The sequence below is a fragment of the Scyliorhinus torazame genome, chromosome 10, assembly GCF_047496885.1.
Source record: "Scyliorhinus torazame isolate Kashiwa2021f chromosome 10, sScyTor2.1, whole genome shotgun sequence".
Taxonomy (NCBI): domain Eukaryota; kingdom Metazoa; phylum Chordata; class Chondrichthyes; order Carcharhiniformes; family Scyliorhinidae; genus Scyliorhinus; species Scyliorhinus torazame.
The window spans coordinates 32,967,499-32,992,698 of record NC_092716.1 but is presented as its reverse complement, the minus strand read 5'-3'; the positions used below and the strand labels follow the sequence as shown (position 1 = coordinate 32,992,698).

The 25,200-nt window shown below is 45.3% G+C and overlaps 1 protein-coding gene across 2 annotated transcripts in view; it reads left to right on the top strand.

Moving 5' to 3' along the window:
* Positions 1-25,200, top strand: part of cmip (c-Maf inducing protein) — a 281,360-nt gene that overhangs the window by 218,039 nt on the left and 38,121 nt on the right. The window contains exons 8-14 of one of the 2 annotated variants that reach the window (XM_072517927.1): positions 204-307; positions 608-712; positions 1,655-2,029; positions 9,487-9,552; positions 16,192-16,218; positions 20,097-20,145; positions 24,429-24,554. In XM_072517927.1, the coding sequence (XP_072374028.1) occupies positions 204-307; positions 608-712; positions 1,655-2,029; positions 9,487-9,552; positions 16,192-16,218; positions 20,097-20,145; positions 24,429-24,554 (852 nt within the window). The remainder of the gene's footprint in view (positions 1-203; positions 308-607; positions 713-1,654; positions 2,030-9,486; positions 9,553-16,191; positions 16,219-20,096; positions 20,146-24,428; positions 24,555-25,200) is intronic. The other variant, XM_072517928.1, reaches the window with a different exon arrangement.

Sequence of the window (25,200 nt, the reverse complement as noted above, 5' to 3'; positions counted from 1 at the left end):
TGGCCACTTATGCTTTCCTGATTTGGCACCTTAAATCTTGTAAGCATTTTTTGCAGTGTTCTGCTGCGTGGGCTGCCATGCAACTCTGCCAAAAATGATCTTGTGAGTGGCGTTTGGTAGATCTGGGGCTCTGCTTGGAAAAGATGGTTGAGTGACAGTGGATGCTAATGAATCAAAACAATGTTGTATTGTCTGTCCCTCAGGATTTTGGCAAGTGTCCTCGACTGAGACTTTTCACTCAGGAGTATATTCTTGCTTTGAATGAGCTAAATGCTGGAATGGAAGTGGTGAAGAAATTCATTCACAGGTACCTACAATTTTACATTCTTCCCGACTAACTGTTGAGATACAGGCTAAACCATAAATTTAGAAGAATAGGGTTTCATAGTGAAGAAGGTTGATGCAATATAATTTAGTTTGGGTTAAAATAATCTCTCCTGTTCAAATTAATTGAACACCCAGTTACATTATTTATTCAATCATTTTTTATATGAAATTTTCAATTGACTAATTCTAGAAAAACATAACTGCACATTTTAGATACTTTTTAATTTTGAGTATATAAACTGCTTTTAGCTAAATTTGTTGTTCACATTTTGTGTTACAGTATGCATGGTCCGACTGGCCAGTGTCCCCATCCAAGGGTCCTACCAAACCTTGTAGCTGTTTGCCTAGCTGCCATTTATTCTTGTTATGAAGAGTTTATTAACAGGTTTGTACGAAAGTCGGAAGTTTATTTAAGTCTCCAGACAAAATGGGACTGACTGAATGATGAAGCGGTGTCTCATTAGACTGACTATGCTATAACATAGCTTCTGTCTTCCCCCTTCTTCCATGCAGTAGTAAGCGTGCGCTTTCCTCAAATTTGAATGACATTTTCATGATACAAATGAATCCATGGCCCCACTTCCCTCCCTAAGCAAGAAAATATATGCCAAATGTCTTTTGATGATCTCTATGCTTTGACGTAGAACACACGCCCTTCAGTCCTCAAAGCTGTAGAACCGAATCATTTGCATCAGATATTCAAAATCCCAAACTTGTTTCTGCTGGTCAGGTTGGCTGATCCATGGAGAAACATAGTTCTCTCAACTTAAGGAGACATCTGAAACCCAATCATTTTGTCAGCCAGAGAATCAGTGCAATGTCCAAGTAGCTTGTCGTGAAGAGTAAATGGCAAGTGATGAAAGCTAGGAAGCCTATATCAACAATGCAAAAGTCATGGCTGCAAATCCATCCTGAGACTAGAGCATTCCTAAAACGAATGGCTTGAAATCTCTCATTGTTCTGTTGGTTTGCAAATACTGTCCAACAGCACTGTTACTGAAAATGAACCGAACCCTAACCTTAACCCAACAGCACAGTTACTGAAAATGAACCGAACCCTAACCTTAACCCAACAGCACTGTTACTGAAAGTGAACTGGTTACTGAACAAAGTAGAACAAATCTGAGAGGACTGATTAATCTGTCACTAATGATAAAAAACACAGAAAGGAGAACTAAATTTGGATTGAAGGCGTGATCTTGCCGTGCTTTATATAAATAAATGTACAGATATTTCTGGCTCTGGTTATTTGTTCAGCACTTTGTGTTGAAGCAAATAGCTAATTATACATTTAACAGCCCGTACAATTATCTGTGTTTTTCTGCAGTCGTGACAATTCCCCCAGCCTGAAGGAAATACGTAATGGCTGTCAACAACAGTGTGATCGGAAGCCGAATCTGCCACTCCGGCTGTTGCACAGCAGTCCTGACCTGGTGTCGCAGGAGATCACCACCGACGCTCGGATGAAATCCATCATTGTGAACTCGACCGAGATCCACGTGGAATTGGAAAGGAGCAACATGGTGAATCAGAAACTGAAAGGGAGCACCAGCAGCAGCAGCAACAACAGCAGCAGCAGTGACAGTGAGCCCAGCCTGATTGACTGTTTGCTAGTCAGCCCTGCCTGCAGCACCATGGTCATTGAACTGAGCTCACAGGCTGAGCGGGTCCTCAGCTGCTATGTGGAAATCCTCAAAATGCTGTAAGTAGATTCACTCCTAAAGCACGTCTGGATTATCCTACGTCGTATGCCCTGATTTATTCTAAGTCAAGGATTAACATGAACTGAGAGGTCTTGAGATACACAAGAGTGTATCATGACAAAAGTGGAATGAAAACTCAGTCGCTGCTCATCTTGTGCAGCCCTGGGGTTTTCCACTTGCTTTAAGAGGACATATAAAAATAAGTTGGTGCACACTCTGCATTGGCAATACTGTAGAATCCCACCTTTCACAACTGTGTAATGTTGTTTACCCGGGCTAAAGCATTTGTACACCCCATAGCCCATCATGAGCAATCGTTTGCTTATTTGCGATTCTTTCCCCCTCTCTCCCTGAAAAAATGGTAGCCGTGGCGGACCAGTGACCTGGACATGATTTAACAGGGAAATGGTATACAAGTCTCGGTATGCGGATTCCTTCCATTAGTCCTGGCCATGAATATTTAACTCTTTTTTTTTTTAGCACCTTTCCAAGGGGGCGAGAAGTGGTGCTTGTAATGGTTGCAGCTGAAGTGCAGCCCGAATGGAGAGGTTAATCTGGAAATGGCTGAAACTCTCGGTCTAGGGCTGCAATAATGGCTCTGTTCAATTTTGAAATGTCCACCGATTTTTGTCTTGCTAGTTTTGAGGTGATTCCTTTTCTTCTTAAATGAGGATTGTCTCCATTTAAAATTTTCAATACATGTCTTGTATTTTCATGTCAGAGGCTCCCCCTGTCTATCACATACAGGTACTGTACCACAATTTGCTGCAGAGTAACAGCATAAACCAATGCTGCCCTCGCATTGCAGGACCCCGTCTAACTGACTCTCACTGAAAAGCATGTTCATCATTCACTGTTTCGCCTTCTGTGAGGTTTCACAGGAACTGTACAATAGATGCTAGGAGTGTCGTTCTTTCTCTTCGCTCCCTTTCCACCGCCCACATTCCTTTTCCGGGTATGCTCATCAAGTGTCCATTATAAGAATGCCTGAGGAACACTGAAACAATGACCAACCCCCAGAGTTGCAAACCATTGAAAGTCCGTAGCATCCTTTGGTCAACTCTGTGGGAAAATGTCCACACTCTGTGGCCTTCTGGCAGCTGCTGTCACAACAGCACAAAAGGAGGTCATTGAGACCATGCTGATTTCTAGAGTAATCCAGTCTCGAGTGCACAACCCAATTTCCTTTGGAAATCGTGGGTCATTTCTGCACATAGACAGCAAGCTCCTGGTCATTGCCGCTCACTGCTTTAAAAGATTCTTCCTCATATCCAACCTGCATCACTTGTCCCAAACCTTTTATCTGTGTTCCCAAGTTCTTGTACCAACAGCTAATGGGAACAGCTTTTCTTCATCTACCATGTCCAAGCCTGCCAATCTCGTACTCCATTAAATCTCCTCGCAATCTCCTTTGTTCCACGGGCAACAGCCCCAACTTCTCCAATCTAACCTTGTTACTAAATTACTTAATTCCTGGAGCCATTCTTGTAAACTTTGTGACAGTAAAATATTTAAACATGGGAGTTTCATTTTGGTTCATCATGAAGCCCACCTTTTAATGAGTGTTAGGGTAGGGGGTGGGGGAAGGAGGAGAAGATTATGATAAAAATGTTGATTGTGCCCTCGATGTATAGTGGATAAAAGAGCATGTACAATACTATGGAATAATAATTTGCTTTGAAAAAACATTTATTGATTTTAGCGACTATAATTACATCAGCCTTTTGTTCTCTCATCTGATTTAGTTTTTGCATTTAACAGAATAGCTTAAGTGATTAGAACCGCTCACTTATAGAAATAAGCTCTGCCCCTACCAACAGGGTACCTGCAATACTATCTGTTTGGAGAAGTGCCTTTGTGTTTTGTGGCCATTGGCTTGCCATGGTCATGTGATCTCTCATCCTTGGTTTATGAAGACTTGAGAGGAGCAGCCATTTGATCCATCCCTTGAAACACGGTGTCACGAATGCGCAGCTGAAACAAATGCTGTGATTTTGTGCCTGTGTTGGCCGTGAGCGCAAACGGCGACATGGGTGCGAGATTTGGAGAGCGAAGTTCTCCCAAAAAAATGTAAAAATGTGACTCCAGCAGGAAACGCTGTTTGATTCACAGTTGCTGACTTTTCTGCTCCCCGTTCCGCCAGCGAGATGACGTGGGCCCTCCTCCAGATTTGTTTCTGCGGAGTGCTGGATTATCTGGAGTAAAGACCCAGCTGTGCAGTCGGGGAGCCGCATGCTCGTTGCCTCGCCTCAGCCAGCACTCTGTGCAGAGAATGGAATATCCGACCCTCAGTGTATTTTGATAGCTGTAAGAGGAGCGATGGCTTTACTGGTGTGGAGTCCCGATCGTCAAAGCCAGGAGTAGTTTTAGGGCTGAGTTGGATGGTCGGGTGAAATAGGAGCAGCTGGATTGCGAGGTGAGTGATTACGAGCGGAGTGGCAATCCCACTCAGCTGACACCGCCATAAGTTACGGGCCAGTGTTTCATCTTTAAATTTACATTCTAAAGCACTTCAGTGATATTAGAAAGTTAAACGATGGCATTAAAACCTGGCAGCAGTTAAGGCAGTAGGAAGATGTTTATTGCATATTTGAATCAACGGAATCCTTCTTAACTTTAGTAGCCTACATGACTCAAGATGCTGACAATAATTCTCCGAGGATCGCCAGGATGTTGCCTGGTCTCGAAGGTGTTGACTATGAGGAGATTGAATAAACTAATATTGTTTTCACTGGAAAGACAGAGGCTGAGGGGAGACCTGATAGAGGTCTACACAATTATGAGAGGCATAGACAGGTTGGATAGTCAGAGGCTTTTACCAAGGGTGGAAGTGTCAATTACAAGGGGGCACAGGTTCGAGGTGAGAGGGGGAAAGTTTAAGGGAGATGTGCAGGGTACGTTTTTCACTCAAGAGAGTGGTGGGTGTCTGGAACGCGCTGCCAGAGGATGTGGTGGAAGCAGGCACATTAGCAACATTTAAGAGGCAACTGGATAGATACATGAATAGGGAGGAAATAGAGGGATGCGGACCAAGTAAGGGCAGAAGGTTTTGTTTTTAGTTAGGGAATCGTGATCAGCACATGCTTGGACGGCCGAAGGACCTGTTCCGGTGCAGTACATTTCCTTCATCTTTGATCTCATACTTCATTAAAAAGACTGAACTTTGGTTTTGCAGAACAAATTTCACCTGTTAATGTACATTATGGTCGTGGAAAATCTGCAAAAGTGATCCTCGTGCTCAGTTGAAGGGTCTTTGTGCAGCAGAGGCATTAACAATAAAGTAACGTGTTTAATCAAGGGGTTGTTTTGTTCCCCGACAAGATGGTAGAGTGTATTTAAAATTATAGCTGTGTAACAATGAGGCCAACTCACGGAATAAATCTTTCCTTCTGTCTGCAATGATTGGCTCAGTTCCAAATCTTGCACAGTTGCACCAAACCGCTGCCATTAAAATACTGTTAATTTTGGAACTTGAATGTTTTCTTGTATTTGACAATTTTTAAGATGCTAATGTGGGTCAGGAATTGTGCTCGATAGTGCCCATTTCTTTGGGCACAGGGTGCCCTCAGGGTTCCAAAATGGCGTCCTGTTCTGCCTCCTTCTCCTGATGCTTCTCTCCCCTTTTCTGGTGACCTGCCTTGCTGTGCTCGGCGTGGCCTCTCTCATCCCCCACCTGCTTAAGTTCAAAGGGAATGCTACGCGGGCATCTGTGATTGGCAGCAACTGGTTTGTGTAGCAGGTTTGAAGTCAGCACGCCCCACTCACCTTTGAAACTTGAAACGAATGTAGAAAGTGTGCAGAACTGTAGCGACAGCCAGAAGTAGTCAACCAGCAACTAATCTGTGAGCTGTTGATCCATTTAAATAGCATTGATGTGGCATCCTTCTTGCTGTTTACCATGTGTTTCCAAGGTTAAAAGTGAGTATAGCCTGAAGTGTGGGGCCACTAGTCTTCAATCAGTGATGCACGCTGATTGTCATCATGATCTGCTTGCTCCATGTGATTCCTGTGGGCGGTAAGTGAGCACGCGCTAACCCCTTTATCATGAGGTATCAGTGGTGTACTTCGGAACATTGGAATTAGGAGCAGAGGTCGGCAATTTAGACCCTCGGACCTGATCTCTTCCTGGCCTCAAATCCACCTCCTTACCTGTTTCCGTATCCCTTTAACCTGTTTTGAAAATCAGAAATATATCTACCTCCTTCTTGAAACCATGTAATGATTCAGACTCCACCACATTAGAGGGCAGCGTGTTCCACAAATTTACCACCCTCTGCGGGAAATAGTTCCTCCTCATCTCAGTTTTTAATCTACCTGCATCTCAACCTGTATCTGTAATCTCTCATTTTAGGTTGCCCACAAGGGGGAATCGGGGCAGCACGGTAGCATAGTGGTTAGCACAATTGCTTCGCAGCTCCAGGGTCCCAGGTTCGATTCCCAGCTTGGGTCACTGTCTGTGCGGAGTCTGCACGTTCTCCCCGTGTGTGCGTGGGTTTCCTCCGGGTGCTCCGGTTTCCTCCCACAGTCCAAAGATGTGCAGGTTAGGTGGATTGGCCATGCTAAATTGCCCTTAGTCCAAAATTGCCTTTAGTGTTGGGTGGGGTTAAGGGGATAGGGTGGGCTTGGATAGGGTGCTCTTTCCAAAAGTCGATGCAGACTCGATGGGCCGAATGGCCTCCTGCACTGTAAATTCTATGAAATTTGGTCTACGTTTACTTTATCAACCCCTTTTAGCATTTTATATACCTCGATCCTTCTAAACTCCAGCGAGTATAGGCCCATACTATTTAATCTCTCCTCATACGTCAACCCTTTCAACCCCAAAATCAATCTGGTGAAACTCCTCTGAACTTCCTCCAATGCCACCACATCCTTCCTCAAATAAGGAGACCACAACTGGACACACTACTCCAGATGTGGCCTCACCAACACCCTATACAACAATACTTCTCTACTTTTATACTCCAGTCCTTTTGCAATAAACGCTACCATTCCATTTGCCTTTTTAATTATGTGCTGTACCAGCAGACCAACATTCTGCAATACTTGCATGCCACTGATGGCGTTTTGGAATTCTGGAGGTCCTGCTGCTCCTACACTGTCCATCCCAAGTGGCTGCAGCCTGGCTGGTGGAAGGCCACTGATTCTCAGTGGAAGGAACTGCTGGTGGCCTTGGAGGATGACCTGCTTTCACTGGGATTAGAAATTCCAGCTTCAGACTGTGGAGCGGCAGTGATGGAATCTGACACCCTTAGAGAGGACAGCAGGATTGTGCTCCACAGTGCCATAGCCATCCTGGGATGCCACCTCAACAACCCTCGTGATCTGTTGGAGGACAGGTCGCTGTACTTCTGTGACTTGTTGTACTGCAAGCTCCTTCAAGCCCTGATATCCGCAGCAGTCTCAGATTCCACTGCAGACCCTTAGACTTTTACTGTTTGAGCTGCAATTGAAGCTGCAACTTTGTTCATCAGATGTTACATCGTGATTGGATCTGCAACCATGTTTACAGAACATACTGTTATGGGGAGTCAAGTGGTTAGGGTTTATTAACAGCAATGTATTAGGGAAATTAACAATTATTCTTTGGGATTTGGGATTTATATAGTCTAGTACAGTATACTAAAGCAATAAAGGACAATTTCATAAAGATGTCACTTAAAACCTGATGTGGCACCATCATCAGCAGTCAGCATAAAGGTTAACAAACACGTTTTTCTTTTTAAAAAAAAATAAACTTAGAGTACCCAATTCTTTTTTTTTTCCAATTAAGGTGCAATTTAGCGTGGCCAATCCACCTATCTGCGCATCTTTGGGTTGTGGGGGCAAAAACCCACGCAAACACGGGGAGAACGTGCAAACTACATACGGACAGTGATCCAGAGGCGGGATCGAACCTGGACCTCAGTGCCGTATGGCAGAGTGCTACCCAATGTGCCACCGTGCAGCCCTAAAATGCCGACACTATAGTTAAGAAAGCCCACCAACGACTACTTTCTCAGAAGACTGAGGAAATTTGGCATGTCAGCTACGACCCTCACCAACGTCTACAGATGCACCTTAGAAAGCATTCTTTCTGGTTGTATCACAGCTTGGTATGGAGCCTGCCCTGCCCAAGACCACAGGAAACTACAAAAGGTCGTGAAAGTAGCCCAGTCCATCACGCAAACCAGCATCCCATACATTGACTCTGTCTATAATTCCTGCTGCCTCAGAAAGGCAGCCAACATAATTAAGGACCCCACGCACCCCGGACATACTCTCTTCCACCTCCTTCCGTCAGGAAAAAGATACCAAAGTTTGAGGTCACGTACCCGCCGACTCAAGAACAGCTTCTTCCCTACTGCCATCAGACTTGAATGGACCTACCTCGTATTAAGTTGATCCTTTCTCTACACCTTGCTCTAACTAACATTATTCGGGGAAAGAGAAAAACCACAACAATACATCCATATGTACTGGGCTCAAGAGGAGGCCACTTGGCCCCTCGAGCCTGCTCCTCCATTCAATAAGATCATTACTGGTCTGATTGTAACTTCAACCCCACATTTCTGCCTAATCCCAATAACCTTTCACCCGCTTGTTAATCAAGAACCTGCCTATCTCTGCCTTAAAAAGACGTTGCTTACACTGCCTTTTGAGGAAGAGAGTTTCTGTGACTGACAACCCTCTGAAAGATTTCTCCTCATCTCCGTCTTAGATGAGCTACCCCTTGATTAGTGGGGCCTATATATATGTAACAACATATCTGACCAAGTTCCTGGTGTGAACGTTTGAAATGGCTGTAACTTACCAGCAGCAGAGTTGCGTTTTCTTTTATTGTGGCGTCTCAAGTGCAAAACATTTCTGCCGTCAAGGATTTATCCATTGATAGCATAATTATACTCGAGTAGTTGACCCTTTGAGTATTATTGTGACTTTTACAGCAGTTCTAGAACACTGTGTGCAGCTATAAGTTATCACCAGATAATTCACACAAACGCATCAATGATTTTGTATTTCACTCCTGTTAATTGCTGGCTTTGGATGGTGAACTACGTTCTCTGAGCAAATAAATTGTTTTACACCAAATAGAATCTGGGACATTTATAACCAGCACCAATGATCAGAATGCTCTTATTCTACCCTTGATACACAAGGGAATGAGGGACATGGAGATATGGTAAAGTGGAATTGACGTTGAAGATCAACCATGATTTTATTGAATGTTGGAGCAGGGCCAAAGGGGCATATGACCAACTCCTGTTCCTATGCTCCTATTTCCTTGTACAGATTTTGGAACCTTATTTGTTTATCACACTCAGAATAGAATAATACATTGTACAAAAATTCCTTGTTGGAAATATGCCGTGTAATTTCGTATGTTTTGCTTTATTTGTTTGAAAAATTGTGTGTTAATTATAAACAGAAGTATAACTAATGCAGGAGTTGATATCTTGTCTGTCTTGTCCCATAGGGCAGATTATGATGACTGGAGACCTGCACTTGCTAGCCTGCTCCAGCCTATTCCATTCCCCAAAGAGTAAGTATAGCAACACAGAGAGCATATCTTTTTTTAAAAATATATTTATTAAAGTTTTTTAACACAATTTTTCTCCCTTACAAACAATAACCACCCCCCCAAAACAAAATAACGAGAAATCGTGCATGAGCAAGATATATACATGGCAAAATGATATATTTACATGGCTTTGTACACTGGCTCTCTCCCATACGTGCCAGTTTCCCCAACCCTTCATGTTATCTCTTGCTCATCCACCCTCCCAGGCAGTCCCCCCCCCCCCCCCCAGGACGTCTCCCCCCCCCCCCCCAGGTTGCTGCTGCTGCTGGCCGACCTTCCTCTAACGCTCCGCGAGATAGTCTAGGAACGGTTGCCACCGCCTGTAGAACCCCTGCGCAGACCCTCTCAAGGCAAACTTAATCCTCTCCAACTTTATAAACCCAGCCATATCGTTTATCCAGGTCTCCACGCTGGGGGGCTTCGCCTCCTTCCACATTAGCAAGATCCTTCGCCGGGCTACTAGGGATGCAAAGGCCAGAATGCCGGCCTCTTTCGCCTCCTGCACTCCCGGCTCGTCCACTACTCCAAATATTGCTAGCCCCCAGCTTGGCTTGACCCGGACTTTCACCACCTGAGATATTGCTCCCACCACTCCTCTCCAAAACCCCTCCAGTGCCGGGCATGACCAAAACATATGGACATGGTTCGCCGGGCTCCCTGAGCACCTTCCACATCTGTCCTCTACCCCAAAGAACCTGCTCAACCTCGCTCCCGTCAAGTGAGCTCTGTGAACCACCTTAAATTGTATCAGGCTGAGCCTGGCACACGAGGAAGAGGAATTAACCCTACATAGGATATCCGCCCACAGTCCTTCCTCGATCTCCACCCCCAGCTCCTCCTCCCATTTACCCTTCAATTCTTCAACCAGCGCTTCCCCCTCTTCTTTCATCTCCTGGTGTATTTCCAACACCTTGCCCTCCCCGACCCATACACCCGAGATCACTCTGTCTTGAATTTCTTGTGCCAGGAGCAACGGGAATTCCCTCACCTGTCGCCTCACAAAAGCCCTCACCTGCATATATCTAAAGGCATTTCCCGGGGGTAACTCAAACTTCTCCTCCAGTGCCCCTAGGCTCGCAAACGTTCCGTCAATGAACAGGTCCCCCATTCTTCTGATCCCCGCCCGATGCCAGCTCTGGAACCCCCCATCCATCTTCCCCGGGACAAACCGATGGTTACCCCTGATCGGGGACCACACCGATGCTCCCATTGCACCCCTGTGCCGTCTCCACTGGCCCCAGATCCTTAGCGTTGCCGCCACCACCGAGCTCGTGGTATACTTTGTCGGCGAGAGCGGCAGCGGTGCCGTCACCAACGCCCCCAGGCTCGTTCCTTTACAGGACGCCATCTCCATCGTCTTCCATGCCGCCCCCTCTCCCTCCATAACCCACTTGCGGATCATCGACATATTTGCTGCCCAGTAGTAGCTCCCCAGGTTTGGCAGCGCCAACCCTCCTCGGTCCCTACTGCGTTCCAGAAACCCTCTCCTTACCCACGGGGTCCCATTCGCCCACACAAACCCCATAATACTCCGACCTACTCTCCTAAAAAAGGCCTTAGTGATCACGATGGGAAGGCACTGAAACACAAACAAAAACCTCGGAAGGACCACCATATTGACCGACTGCTCTCTACCCGCCAGCGAGAGCGGTAACATGTCCCATCTTTTGAAATCCTCCTCCATTTGCTCCACCAACCTCGTCAGATTCAGTTTGTGTAGGGCCCCCCAACTCCTGGCTATCTGGATCCCCAGATACCGAAAGCTCCCCTCCACCCTCCTCAGCGGTAGGTCCCCTATCCCTCTTTCTTGGTCCCCCGCCTCTAATACAAAGAGCTCACTCTTCCCTACATTGAGCTTATAGCCCGAAAACTCCCCAAACTCCCTCAGAGTTTGCATGACCTCCACCATCCCCTCCATTGGATCCGCCACGTACAGCAACAGGTCAGCCGCATATAGCGACACCCGATGCTCTTCTCCCCCTCGGACCACCCCCCTCCATTTATTAGACTCCCTCAATGACATGGCCAATGGTTCGATCGCCAATGCGAACAACGGGGCACCCCTGCCTCGTCCCTCGGTACAGTCAAAAGTACTCCGACCTCCGCCGGTTCGTCATTACACTCGCCACCGGGGCTCTGTAAAGGACCTTAACCCAACTGACAAACCCTCCCCCAAAACTAAACCTACGCAGCACCTCCCAGAGGTACTCCCACTCTACTCGGTCAAAGGCCTTCTCCGCATTCATAGCTGCCACTATCTCCGCCTCTCCCTCCACCAATGGCATCATTACCACGTTTAAGAGCCGCCGCACATTGGTGTTTAGCTGCCTACCCTTTACAAATCCTGTCTGGTCCTCGTGAATCACCCCTGGGACACAGTCCTCGATCCTCGTGGCCAGCACTTTTGCCAGCAACTTTGCATCCACATTAAGGAGCGAGATCGGCCTATACGATCCACATTGCAGTGGGTCCTTGTCCCGCTTTAGGATCAAAGAAATTGTCGCTTCCGACATTGTCGGAGGTAGGGTCCCCTCCTCTCTTGCCTCATTAAAGCTCCTCACTAGTAGCGGGGCCAACAGGTCTACGTACTTCCTGTAGAACTCCACCGGGAACCTGCGCGGTCCCGGGGCCTTCCCCGCCTGCATGCTCCCCAAACTCTTGCTCAGCTCCTCCAACCCAATTGGTGCCCCCAAACCAGCCACCTCCTGCTCCTCCACCCTCGGGAATCTCAGTTGGTCTAGGAATCGTCTCATACCCTTTTCCCCCGCTGGGGTCTGGGATCTGTACTGCTCTTCATAGAAGGCCTTAAATACCTCGTTTATTTTCGTCGCACTCCGAACCGTGGCTCCCCTTCCATCTTTGACTCCCCCTATTTCCCTCGCTGCATCCTTTTACGGAGCTGGTGTGCCAACATCCGACTAGCCTTTTCCCCATACTCGTAGGTCGCCCCCTGCGCTTTCCTCCACTGTGCCTCCGCCTTCCCTGTGGTCAACAGGTCAAACTCCGTCTGGAACCGTCGTCTTTCCCCAAGTAATCTTTCCTCCAGGGCCTCTGCGTATCTCCTGTCCACTCTCAAAACCTCCCCCACTAACCTCTCCCTTTCCATGCCCTCTGTCTTCTCCCTATGAGCCCTAATGGAGATTAGCTCTCCCCTGATCACCACCTTCAACGCCTCCCATACCACCCATACCCACACCTCCCCGTTGTCGTTGGCCCCCAAGTACCTTTCGATACACCCCCTCACCTTCCCACACACCACCTCGTCCGCCAGCAGTCCCACATCCAGCCGCCAAAGCGGCCGTTGGTCCCTCTCCTCTCCCAGCTCCAGTTCCACCCAGTGCGGGGCATGGTCCGAAACGGCTATGGCCGAATACTCCATCCCCTCCACCCTCGGGATGAGCGTCCTGCCCAGAACAAAAAAATCTATCCGGGAGTAGGCTTTGTGTACATGGGAAAAGAAAGAAAATTCCCTGGCCTGCGGCCTTGCAAACCGCCATGGGTCCACTCCCCCCATCTGATCCATAAACCCCCTAAGTACCTTGGCTGCCACCGGCCTCTTTCCAGTCCTTGATTTGGAGCGGTCCAGTGCTGGATCCAACACTGTATTGAAGTCCCCTCCCATTATCAGGCCACCTTTCTCCAGGTCCGGAATGCGCCCCAACATGCGCTTCATGAATCCTGCATCATCCCAGTTCGGGGCGTATACGTTTACCAACACCACCCATGTCCCTTGCAGCCTACCGCTCACCATTACATATCGCCCTCCATTGTCCACCTCAATAGTCTTGGCCTCAAATGACACCCGCTTTCCCACTAATATTGCCACCCCTCTATTCTTCGTGTCAAGTCCCGAGTGGAATACCTGTCCTACCCATCCCTTTCTTAACCTGACCTGGTCCGCCACCTTCAGGTGAGTCTCTTGGAGCATGACCACGTCCGCCTTCAGTCCCTTTAAGTGCGCGAACACTCGAGCCCTCTTCACCGGCCCATTCAGGCCCCTCGCAATCCACGTTATCAGCCGGATTGGAGGGGCTCCCTCCCCCCCCCCCCCCCCCCCCCGACTAGCCATCTCCTTTTCTGGGCCAGTCCCGTGTCCACGCCTCCCTCACCCTCCAGTCCCTCAGACGGGGGGCCCCCATCTCGACCACCTCCTCTGTGTCCCATTGTCCCATTGCTTCTCGGCCAGTGCAGCAGCAACCCCCCCCCCCCCCCCCCCCCCCCCGCTAAACCCCTGTCTAGCTTTTTTGCTCCCCCCATGTCACTCCCGTAAGTTAGCTGACACCTGCTGACCCCGGCTTCCCCCGCCGTCCCATTGACCTACCCGTGTGGGAGTCTCGCAATCAATATGCATTCCTTCGTTCCCCTTCCCGCCTTTCTTCCCGCGCGCGGGAGAAACCCCGCGCTTTCCACAGCCCACTCCGCCCCCTCTGGCGCAGCTCCTGTCGCGGCCTTGTCTCTCTCCCCCAGCCCATATAACATTTCCTGCACGTGATTGACCCCCTGTATACAACAACCATCACACATCAAACCTCAAACATCCCCCCCACCCTCACAAACCCTCAGTTATAGTCCAACTTTTCGGTTTGTATAAAGGTCCACGCCTCTTCAGGCGTTTCGAAGTAATAGTGTTGGCCTTTGTATGTGACCCACAGTCGCGCTGGCTGCAGCATTCCGAATTTCACTTCTTTCCGGTACAACGCCGCTTTGGCCCGGTTGAAACCCGCTCTCCGCTTTGCCACATCCGTGCTCCAGTCCGGGTATATTCAGATCTCTGCATTGTCCCACTTACTGCTCCGCTCCTTCTTGGCCCATTTCAGGACCAACTCTCTGTCCATGAACCGGTGAAACCTCACCACCATCGCCCTTGGCGGCTCATTTGCCTGGGGCTTCCTCGCCAGCACCCGGTGTGCCCCGTCCAACTCCAGCGGCCTCGAAGGGGCCTTCGTGCCCATCATCGCCCCGATCATCGTTCCTGCGTATGCCCCGGCATCAGCCCCCTCCACTCCTTCAGGGAGACCCAGGATCCGCAGATTCTTTCTCCTCGACCTGTTCTCCAGGTCTTCGAGTCTTCCCGCCCACCTCTTGTGTAGCGCCTCGTGCTGCTCCACTCTCACCGCCAGGCCCAAGAGCTCGTCCTCGTTCTGGCTGACTCTTTTCTCTACCTCCTGGATCTTAACCTCGTGGGCCTTCTGGGTGATCCCGAGTCCTTCAATTGCCGAAAGCATAGGCGCCAGCATCTCCTTGCGCATCTCCTCGCGCTGCTCTTCGAAGCAGCGCTTGATGAACTCCTGCAGCTCCCCTTTGTCCCTGGCCGCCGCCATTTTGGTTTTTTTACCTCGCTTCTCCCGTTGCTCCAGTGCCGCTTTTCTGGCCGTTGCACTTCGGGTCCGTTTCATAGGCGTTGGAGGGGGACCTCTCTCTTCCCTTCCCCACGGGTTTTTGTCAAAAAAAGTTCAGTTGGAGCTCCTCTAGCGAGCCCAAAAATCCATGGTAGCGGGAGCTGCCGAATCGTGCGGCTTAGCTCCGCATCGCCGCACCGGGAAGTCCAGAGAGCATATCTAATGCCTGTACAATGGATTTTCTTTTCTGCAAAAATCCCAGTTTTACCTCCTATTTGTCCGAGTAAGGGACATAGTAATGTGGGCACATAAATCAATGGCTGAGAAAAGGAAATCAAATTTTGATTAGCTTTGGTCCTGGAGTAAGCTGCAAGAGGTAGAGTGGCAAGAGAGTGCCACCCAAGAATATGATGAGGAAGTAAGTCCAGAGTGTGAAGGAGATAGATGCCTCACATGAATGTTTGGAGTCTTACGATTAAAATGGGAAATCCAGAGCTCCTCACTGGGGAGGGATGCTGTGGTAGAACAATGGACAGGCGGTCATGTAGTGGTATTGTCACTGGACTAGTAAACCAGAGATCCAAAGTAATGCTCTGGGGACACAGGTTCAAATCCCATCCCTGCAGAAGGTGAAATTTGAATTCAATAATTCTCTATGCAAACTGTATTGTTAAGCGAGGGGAGGAGTACAAAATGTAGCCTCTGCGGTGTGCAGTGCAATATAGCTTGGGACTCAGAATAATGAGTATGGTGATTTTGAAAGTACAGCCCAAGGGTCAGAATTAGAAGCTTTAATCAGGCTCTCTTCTGACTCGGTATGTGTCTACATCATGTCATCTAGTTAGCACAGGCAACTTCAACTGAAACTCCAGGAAAGCAATGGCTGACATATTGTCATTTTATTTTGTAGTTTTCTAGTGATCCACAAATAGGATCCTAGAGTACACAAAGACTAAATTGCTAAATGTAACATGATCCAATGAATAGCCTTTAACAGGTTCTCTAACTTATTATTCTAACCACACATGCCCTTGAGGAGATACCTATACATTGCTTGCCTGTTCAAATGGAGCATTAAAAAAACTTAAGTTATCAACAAATATGTCTCATTACTATTTTTTATGTATCTAACTAAATTGTGGCTGGAATTTTTGATGTCTTTGGTGAAAATATTCTAAAAACCATGCCGAACTAACCAATATATTTGACGTTACTGTATTTACGGATGTGTGTATAAAATGTCTGTGCATTTCATCAACAGGGCACTTGCACATGTGAAGTTCACAAAGTAAGTCATGTATTTTGTATCATTTAATTTATAATGGCAAGAATTACCGTTCAATTCAATGTCTTTTTTAATATCCCAAGCATGGAACAATATATATAGTAAAGTACATGTGCAAGAATGTACTGAACTGTGAGATATTTCCTCACAGTATTTATTCCATATATTCAGGCACATTTACTGGATCTCCCCACCCAACCTCACCAAAACTCAGTTAGCAAACTATTCTTATTAGTTCATATGAGAAACCATTAAAAAAATATATGGCGTACAAAAGTGCCCCTTAACTAAGGGATACTCAGCATAAGACATACAGCTAGATCTGGCCCTGCTAACTCTTTGAGGTTGTCATAATGCACTTGTTTATTCCGCAACCACTGAATTTTAAATGCTGATACATAATCATTTGTATTAATTTAAAAAATAAAAGTGGCTCCCACAATAGACGTACCTTAAAATGCATCGATCTTGTCCCTGATCTTTTGAATGATTTAGCATGCAATGTTATTTGCACATTGTTTGAGTAAATGTGATTGAATTCTCTTGAAATAGAATACTTCAGAAATTTGATTATTGATTTATTGAGAGAGATACATTCCAGCTCCTAGGCTTGTGCGCAGTGGTATAAATCATACCTTCTGTATTGGCGGGGTGCCTATCTACTGCCTGGGTTATTAGTGCTCTGGGTATACACTTTAGCAATGTGTGCATGCATATGTGCAAATCTGAGGTTTTTTTATGTAGTTGCAATGTAATTGTGTGATAACTTTAAAAAAAAATTTGAGTTTATGTTTTTTCCAATTATGGGGCAATTTAGCATGGCCAATCCACCTACCCTGCACATTTTTTTGGGTTGTGGGGGTGGAACCCACGCAGACACTGGGAGAATGTGCAAACTCCACACAGTCAGTGACCTGGGGCTGGGATCGAACCCGGGTCCTCTGCGCCATGAGGCAGCAGTGCTAACCACTGTGCCACCGTGCCACCCTAATTGTGTGATAACTTGTGCCATTCAACATGATTGGTTTGTGGGTTAGTACAACATCTTATTGCTACAAGAATAATGATCAATTCATAGTTCCAAACTGCCTTCTGCACTATTTTGTAATATTTTCCCCAGTTATTAATACAATTGATATTTCAGTTATTAATGTCCACATAATTACCAACGGCATAGGTAGAACAAGGACAGAGGTTCTGCTAAGGGAATATGAGCAACTAAGGCCTAAATTAAAAAACGGAACTGAAAAGGTAATAACCTCTGGATTACTACCTGAGCCATGAGTCAATTGGAACAGGGTCAATAAGATTAAGGAGGTAATTGTGTGATTTAAAGATTGATATTGGAGAAATGGGTTTGAATTCATGGGACATTGGCACTAGTATTAGGGAAGGAGGGTCCTGTTCCGATGGGATGGTCTTCATCTGAATAATGCTTGGGCCGGAGTCCATTATCAAAGTCAAAATTCAGTTTGGGGCTCACCAAAGTGCAGAATGCATTAGCATTCTGGAATTAAACAAAGGTAATTACATAGGAATGAGGACAGATTTGGCTCGATTAGAGTGGGAAGGAAGACTAAAAGAGAGGACAGCTGATAAACAGTGGCAGTTGTTTAAGGAAATACTCAATTCCTCACAAATAAAATATATTCCAGAGAGGAAGAAAAATGGTAAGAGAGGTTAAAAAAAAAACATCCAAGGAGCTTAAGGACAATTTTAAGACAAAAACTAAGGTTATACCATGTTGAAAAGGCCAGTGGCAGACTGGAAGATTTGGAAACTTAAAAAAAGGGTTACTAAAAAGGTAATAAAAAGAGCTAAAGTAAATTACGAAAGAAAGCTAGTGCAAAATATCAAAAAGAATAGCACAAGCTTCTATAAGTACATAAAAGAGAGTCACTAAAGTGAATGTTGATTCCTTGGAAGATGAATCCGGAGAGTTAATAGTGGGGAACACAGAAATGACGCAGATGCCAAATCAATATTTTCCCTCAGTTTTCACGGTGGAGGGCACGAGTATCATTCCTACAGGAATAGGTAATTAAGAGGTGGAATTTAGAAACGTCAACATCAATAGGGAAACAGTACTCACCAAACTATTGGGATTGAAGGCAGACAGCTCCCCAGGGCCTGATGGTCTATATCCTCGGGTATTAAAGGAAGTGGTAGCGGAGATAGTGGATCCATTGGTTCTAATATTCAAGAAAGGTTAGAAAAATGCTAATGTTACCCCCTCATTCAAAAAGGGAGGGAGGCAGAATGTGGGAAATTACAGTTAATTACCAGTTAATTTAACATCTGTTGGTGGGAAACTGTTAGAATCTGTACAAAGCATTGGTGAGACCAAACCTGGAGTATTGCGCACAATTTTGGTCCCTTTATTTGAGGAAAGATGTAGTGCCATTGGAGGCAGTTCAGAGGAGGTTCATTTAGAGTTTAGAAGAATGAGAGGAGATCAAATTCAGGTATATAAGATGACAAACAGTTGGGATAAAGTAGACGTGGAGCGGATGCTTCCTCTTGTGGGGCATTCTAGACCGAGAGGTCATAGTTTCAGGATAAAGGTTAGCGAATTTAAAACAGATTTGAGGATAAACTACTTCTCCCAAAGGATAGTGAATCTGTGGAATTCACTACCCCAGAGTGTGGTGGATGCTGCAACAGTGAGTAAATTTAAGGAGGAGTTCGACAGATTTTTAATTGGTAATGCATTGAAGGGTGATGGAGACTGGACAGGACATTGGAGATGAGGCCATGATGAGATCAGCCATGATTGTATTGAATGGTGGAGCAGGCTCGAGAGGTTAAATTGCCTACTTGTGCTCCTAGTTCTTATGTCCTAAGAAAGAGCTATTTTGTCTAATTCCACCTTCCACCTCTTGGTCTGTGGCCTTGTAGGTAACAGCACCTCAAGCACAAATCTAGTGTTCTAGATTAATAGGGGGATTGCTTGATTAATAAGGGAATCTGGGGTTATGGGGATGAGGAACCTATCAGCCATGATCGAATGGCGGAGCAGACTCGATGGGCCGAATGGCCTAATTCTGCTCCTATGTCTTATGGTATTCTAGTATAAACTAATGCACTCCACCAATATTCCCGCTCACTATGACCAGAGGGAAATGTACCTACACATCGGTACAATACAGTAATCAAATGTGTCAGCTCTGATGTACGATTCTATTCTAAAATACTCAATTTAGCACACAACAAATCATGTTTTCAAACAATGCTTTGAGCTTTAAATTGTGTTGAAATACGTCACCGTGTCACTGGGATGTGATGAAAATAATGAGACTCATGTAGTTCTAGTCAGTCCATCACCCCCCAAAAAAAGGTTTAATTAAATACCGTCTTCACAAAGACAGTGCTTTAGTGATTGTTACTTGGTTTCTACACAGTTCCCACTGAGAGCTCGCACAAATAGATAGATTTACAGCTGAACTGGACACACTCTATTAATCAGGGACACACCAGCAACACTTGCTGATTACTCACAAATTTCCAACTTAAAAGCAGAAGACGTTTTTAAAAGAAAAAAGCCTTTCACCTTGAAGTGCCCGGGAAATAAATTTGATGAATTTTACCGCTTCAGATATCTCTAGTTAGTCTTGCCCTCAGTTGGGCAGGAGTCCAATCATCTGAAGTTCCAATAACTGGGGTCTTTTCAAGCTTTTATCTGGAAAACATTTAATCAAACCTTAGCCTAATGTCTTTTAACCTGCTGTGACTTTTCACTCCCAAGTTCACTTGCTGTCAGCAGCAGCTGGGGTAGAAACTGTTCCTATTTTTAGCAAAACTTCCTATCACACATTTACATTGTTTGTAAAGACAATAGGAAGTTAAGTGGTTTATAATTACCTATTTGTGATTTTTCTCAGGGAATTGAAGTATGTCATACAGAGATTCGCTGAAGACCCAAGACAAGAGGTGAGCAAATCCATAAAATAGCTTGATAAATGCATTATAAGCTAGAAGTTGCAGATGACATTATTAGCAGGCAAGAGTATGTATGATATTTGTTGCTCCAATGCAGGAGCTAATCAATGTATTGTAGTCTGTAAAAGGTTCAGGTCCCCCCTGGATGTACAGCAGGAGTGAAGCATAAGAGTGGTTAATGCCTCCTCTAAAATAATAGACAGTCTCACACATGTTAAGTATTCGTCTGCTTTTTTAACCAACAGTAAATTCTAGGCGTACTTTCTAAGTCACATTTAAACATGCGTTCCTTTTAATGAGCCACAGAAGGAGGCCATTCAGCCCATGAGCCTTTGTTGGCTCTTCTAAAGCACAATCCTGTTAGGCCCAGTCCACCACCGCACCCCCCTCCCCGGCCAACTTTCCTCACATCCCTGTAATTTGTTTTTCTCCTTCAAACCTTTATACAATTGCCTTTCTGAAGACTACAGTAGAATCCGTATTCACTACAACAGTGAATCCATATCACTCATTGAATAAAAAAAGGATTAACCACACGGTGCTTTTGTCAGTCAACTTAAAGTATATTCCCACTGGTTATTGATTCCTCAGCAATTGGAAATAGTTTCTTAAACATCTAAATTCTTCGTGATTTTAAGCTATTAAATCTCTTCATAGCCACATTCTCCGGTCTATCCATGTAACTGCAATGCTTCATCCCTAGAACCATTCTACTAAATCTCTTCTGAACCCTCTCCAAAGTCTTCATTTCCATTCTAAAGCGTGGTATCCGCAGTAGGATATAACACTCCAGCTGAGACCAAACTAGGTGGAGGATAACTTCCGAGAATTTGTAGTTTATGTCTTTATTTATATAAAACCCAACATCCCATATATGTGTTAATGGCTTTGTTGGTCTGTCCTGTCACATTCAAGGATTTATGCACAAAACACTTTCCTCTCCTTATTCTTCCTCCCAAAATGTATCACATCACATCTTTCTGTGCTGAACTTCACCTGCCATATGCCCCGACCTATGTCCTCATAAAGTTTATGACTAACTTCCCCATTGTTTACTTCAAAGTTCATGTTGTCTGCAAATTCTGAAATTGTGCCATGAACTCCGAAGGCCAAATCATAATACTGAAGTTTGGAAAATTCCATTATACGTTTTCCACTAATCCAAAAAAATGGCCATTCTCCACAACTCTCTGTTTTCTATCCCTTAGTTATTCCTCCAAAGCCACTTGCTCCCACTGCTTTTCACCATTTGGCGATCTTCCTATGGGTATAGGACATCACCGTTCCTTTACTCTCTCTCCACCAATAGCTTCAGTGTAGCAATGAAAGCCTGGGTGCCTTCTCTTTCCCATAGTCAGCCATATTCTATATTTCTCTAATTAAATTCAGCTCGCACAGGAATCGCAGCAACTGCTTCAGCCATAACAAACCTCCCCATTACTAGGTGCAGACTAGTTTTAAGTAATGTGAGCCTGTATTGATATTTCCTGGTACACGCAGAAAGTACAATCACTGTTGCTTGCATTCAGTAATCGAGAAGATGATCTATCTCGGTCTTCTCTGGATGCCCCCAGCATCACAGGTGTCAGTCTTCAGCCAATATGATTCACTCCACGTGATATCAAGAAATGGCTGAAGGCACTAGATACTGCAAAGGCTATGAGCCCTCACAATATCCCGGCAATAGTACTGAAGACTGGTGCTGCAGAACTGGCTGCACCCCTAGCCAAGCTGTTCCAGTACAGCTACACACTGGCATCTACCTGGCAATGTGGAAAATTGCCCAGGTGTGTCCTGTACACAAGAAATAGGACAAATCCAACCCAGCCAATTACTGCCCTATCAGTCTACCCTCCATCATCCGCTAAATGATGGACGGAGTCATCAACGGTATTATCAAATGGCATTTACTCAGCAATAACCTGCTCACGGATGCTCCGTTTGGGTTCCGCCACTCAGCCTTGGTTCAAACTTGGACAACAGAGCTGAATGTCAAAGGTGAGATGCGAGTGACTGCCCTTGACATCAAGGCAACATTTAACCAAGTATGGCATCAAGGAGCCCTTTCAAATCAGGCGGAAACCTCTCCGCTGGTTGGTGTTTTACCAGGCACAAAGGAAAATGGTTGTAGTTGGAGGTCAATCATCTCAGCTGCAGGATTTCCTCAGGGTAGTGACTTAGGCCAACAGTCTTCAGCTGCTTCATCAATGAATCTTCCATCATAAGACCAGAAGTGAGGATGTTTGCAGATGACTGCACAATGTTCATCACCATTCGCGACTCCTCAGATAATGAAGCAGTCTATATCCAAATGCAGCAAAACATGGACAATATCGAGGTTTGGGCTGATAAGTGGCAAGTAACATTCATGCCACACAAGTGCCAGGCAATGACCATCTCCTAAAAGAGAGGATCTAATCATCGCCCTTGACATTCAATGGCATTACCATCGCTGAATCCCCCACAATCAACATCCTGAGGATTATTATTGATCAGAAACTGAACTGGACTAGCCATATTTATACAGTAGCTATCAGGGCAGTTCAAAGGTTAGGAATCCTAAGGCGCGTAACTCACCACCAACCCCCCCAAAAGCCTGTCCACCATCTACAAGGCACAAGTCAGGAATATAATGGAATACTCTCCACTTGCCTGGATGAGTGCAGCTCCCACAACACTCTAGAAGCTCAACACCATTTGATTGCTCGCCGTTCCACTAACATTCGAACCGTCCACCACTGACAAACAATCTCAGCCGTGTGTGCCATCTACAACCAAAGCGAAAATGCTGGAAAATCTCAGCAGGTCTGGCAGCATCTGTAGGGAGAGAAAAGATCTAACGTTTCGAGTCCAGATGACCCTTTGTCAAAGCTGACAAAGTCACTATTTGTGCTCACAGCAAACAAAGGTGCAAAATCACCCCAATTTATTCTGCACAGTTTACAGGACTGGAACAGCTTGGCCAGCAACATCTGGCTATTTACATTTAACCTTACCTCTGCATCCTAGTCATGTTGTTCAATTTTCACATAAATAACAGAGATTGCTGCTAATTTCACCAATCTTTTTGTGGTAAATTCTGGCCCTATAAATTTTGAATGTCCCAAATCCCTCCGCCTGTATTGAGTTTGCTGATCGGCATCAGATGGGCTATGATTTATTTTGTTTATTATTGCTGGATATGGAGGGGAAAAGAATCGTTAACCAGGTTTTCAATTCATCGCCCATTAAGTGGAGCCGGGCTTGGATGCAATGATCCCTCAAAGCCACTGCCACGTTTGCAGAACAACTCAAAATTATGGTTAGCCATTGTCCTTTTGTCAGAATGACCATAAAGACAAGCTCTTATAGAATACTTATAATTTGGCATAGTAATAGGAAATTGTGGGTTGGTTTCAAGTAGGGGTTACCAGGTATCCAAGAAGTAGACCACAACGAAAACACAAAACAACAAATCGAGCTATTGAACTCACAGGAACAAATGACCCTTATATTGAATATTGTTGCAATGTGAGCCATATTGCAGTTTTTGACCTCTTAAGGTTTCCATGTATTTTGATCAATTTGGATTAGGTCGATTAGTATCTTATTTCTCAATGCTGATTATATATATCCCTTTGCACACCATGATGTTGGCAAATTAGTCAGAAACCCTGGGCTGGATTCTCTGCCGGCAGGATGCTCCATTTTCCCAGCAGCCCGGGGGTTTCCCGGCGGCGTGGGGCTGCCCCACAATGGGAAACCCCATTGACAGTAACGGAGCATCCCACCGGCGTGCTGAAACAGAAATGTGGCGGGACGGAGAATCCAGCCCCCTGTCTCCTGCCCTTACAAAACTTTATACCATGTATAATCGAGGACAACACATGGTAAAGTAGGCAGAATAACATTCAGTATTTGTACATTGTGTGTGTGTGTGATATACACATTATTTACACTGTATGTATATATATCTATATATATATATATATATATATGTGTGTATATGTACATTATTGAACACACTGTGGCCTCTTTGAACTTTTTTCACCACATTCCAAGTTTCTTTTACGTAAAAAGCTGAATTACGATAAAGTAATTCATTTGCCCTCAAATACCAGCTTTTAGTCAGGCCATGTACACAGAATGACTGATTCATTTGCATGTGAAAACTTTAAATTGATCTGGAAATGAAAAAGTAAGTCAACATCAACCAATGCCAGTCCAATGTGGGTCACTGAGCATATTTTAAATATAGGGCTCGGCACTCAAGCTGATTAATTGTATTTTGGCAGGTCCATTCCTGTTTATTGAGTGTTCGGGCTGGCAAAGATGGTTGGTTCCAGCTCTACAGTCCAGGAGGAGTAGCCTGCGACGATGACGGGGAGCTTTTTGCCAGTATGGTACGTGTTTGCAATAATGTGAGTTAATACCTTCTGTTTATGTTACAAATAAGCATAAAATAACACTTTGTTGATTAAACTGAGTTAAAGTTACACTTATTTATACAATATTGTCTGCAGTAAAAGACCATGCCCTTGATCCCTACTGCTGCTGTGTCATCTATTGGAAATGAGTGATAGAAAGTTTCATTTGCGCACAATGCGTTTGCTTCTAATAGTCCCATCGCAAGCCGATTAATTCTATTCCCTAAAGTACACAGTCTGACAGGATTTGCTTCAGCTGTAGGTGAAACTCTTTCCAAACTGTGCTTGCACATATCCATGGCATAGTTTATACGGCTTGGAAATAGGCCATTCAGCCCAAATAGTCTTTGCCGGGGTTTATGTTCTGCTTGAATTTCCTCCATTTTCTTTTTGACTAAATTGATAATCTTAACCATCGATTCCCTTTGTCCCTCATATGCATGTCTAGCTCCCCCTTAAATACGTCAGACCGTTCGCTTTGACCACTCCCCGTGGTAGTTCCACATTCCCACCGCTTTGGGCTGAATTTCCGACTGGATTTCTGGGTGACTTGTTTGATATTGATGGCCTGCAGTCAGGCTCTTCCCCAGCAAGAGGAAACACTCACTGTGTCCACTTCATAATTTTAAAGACCTCTATT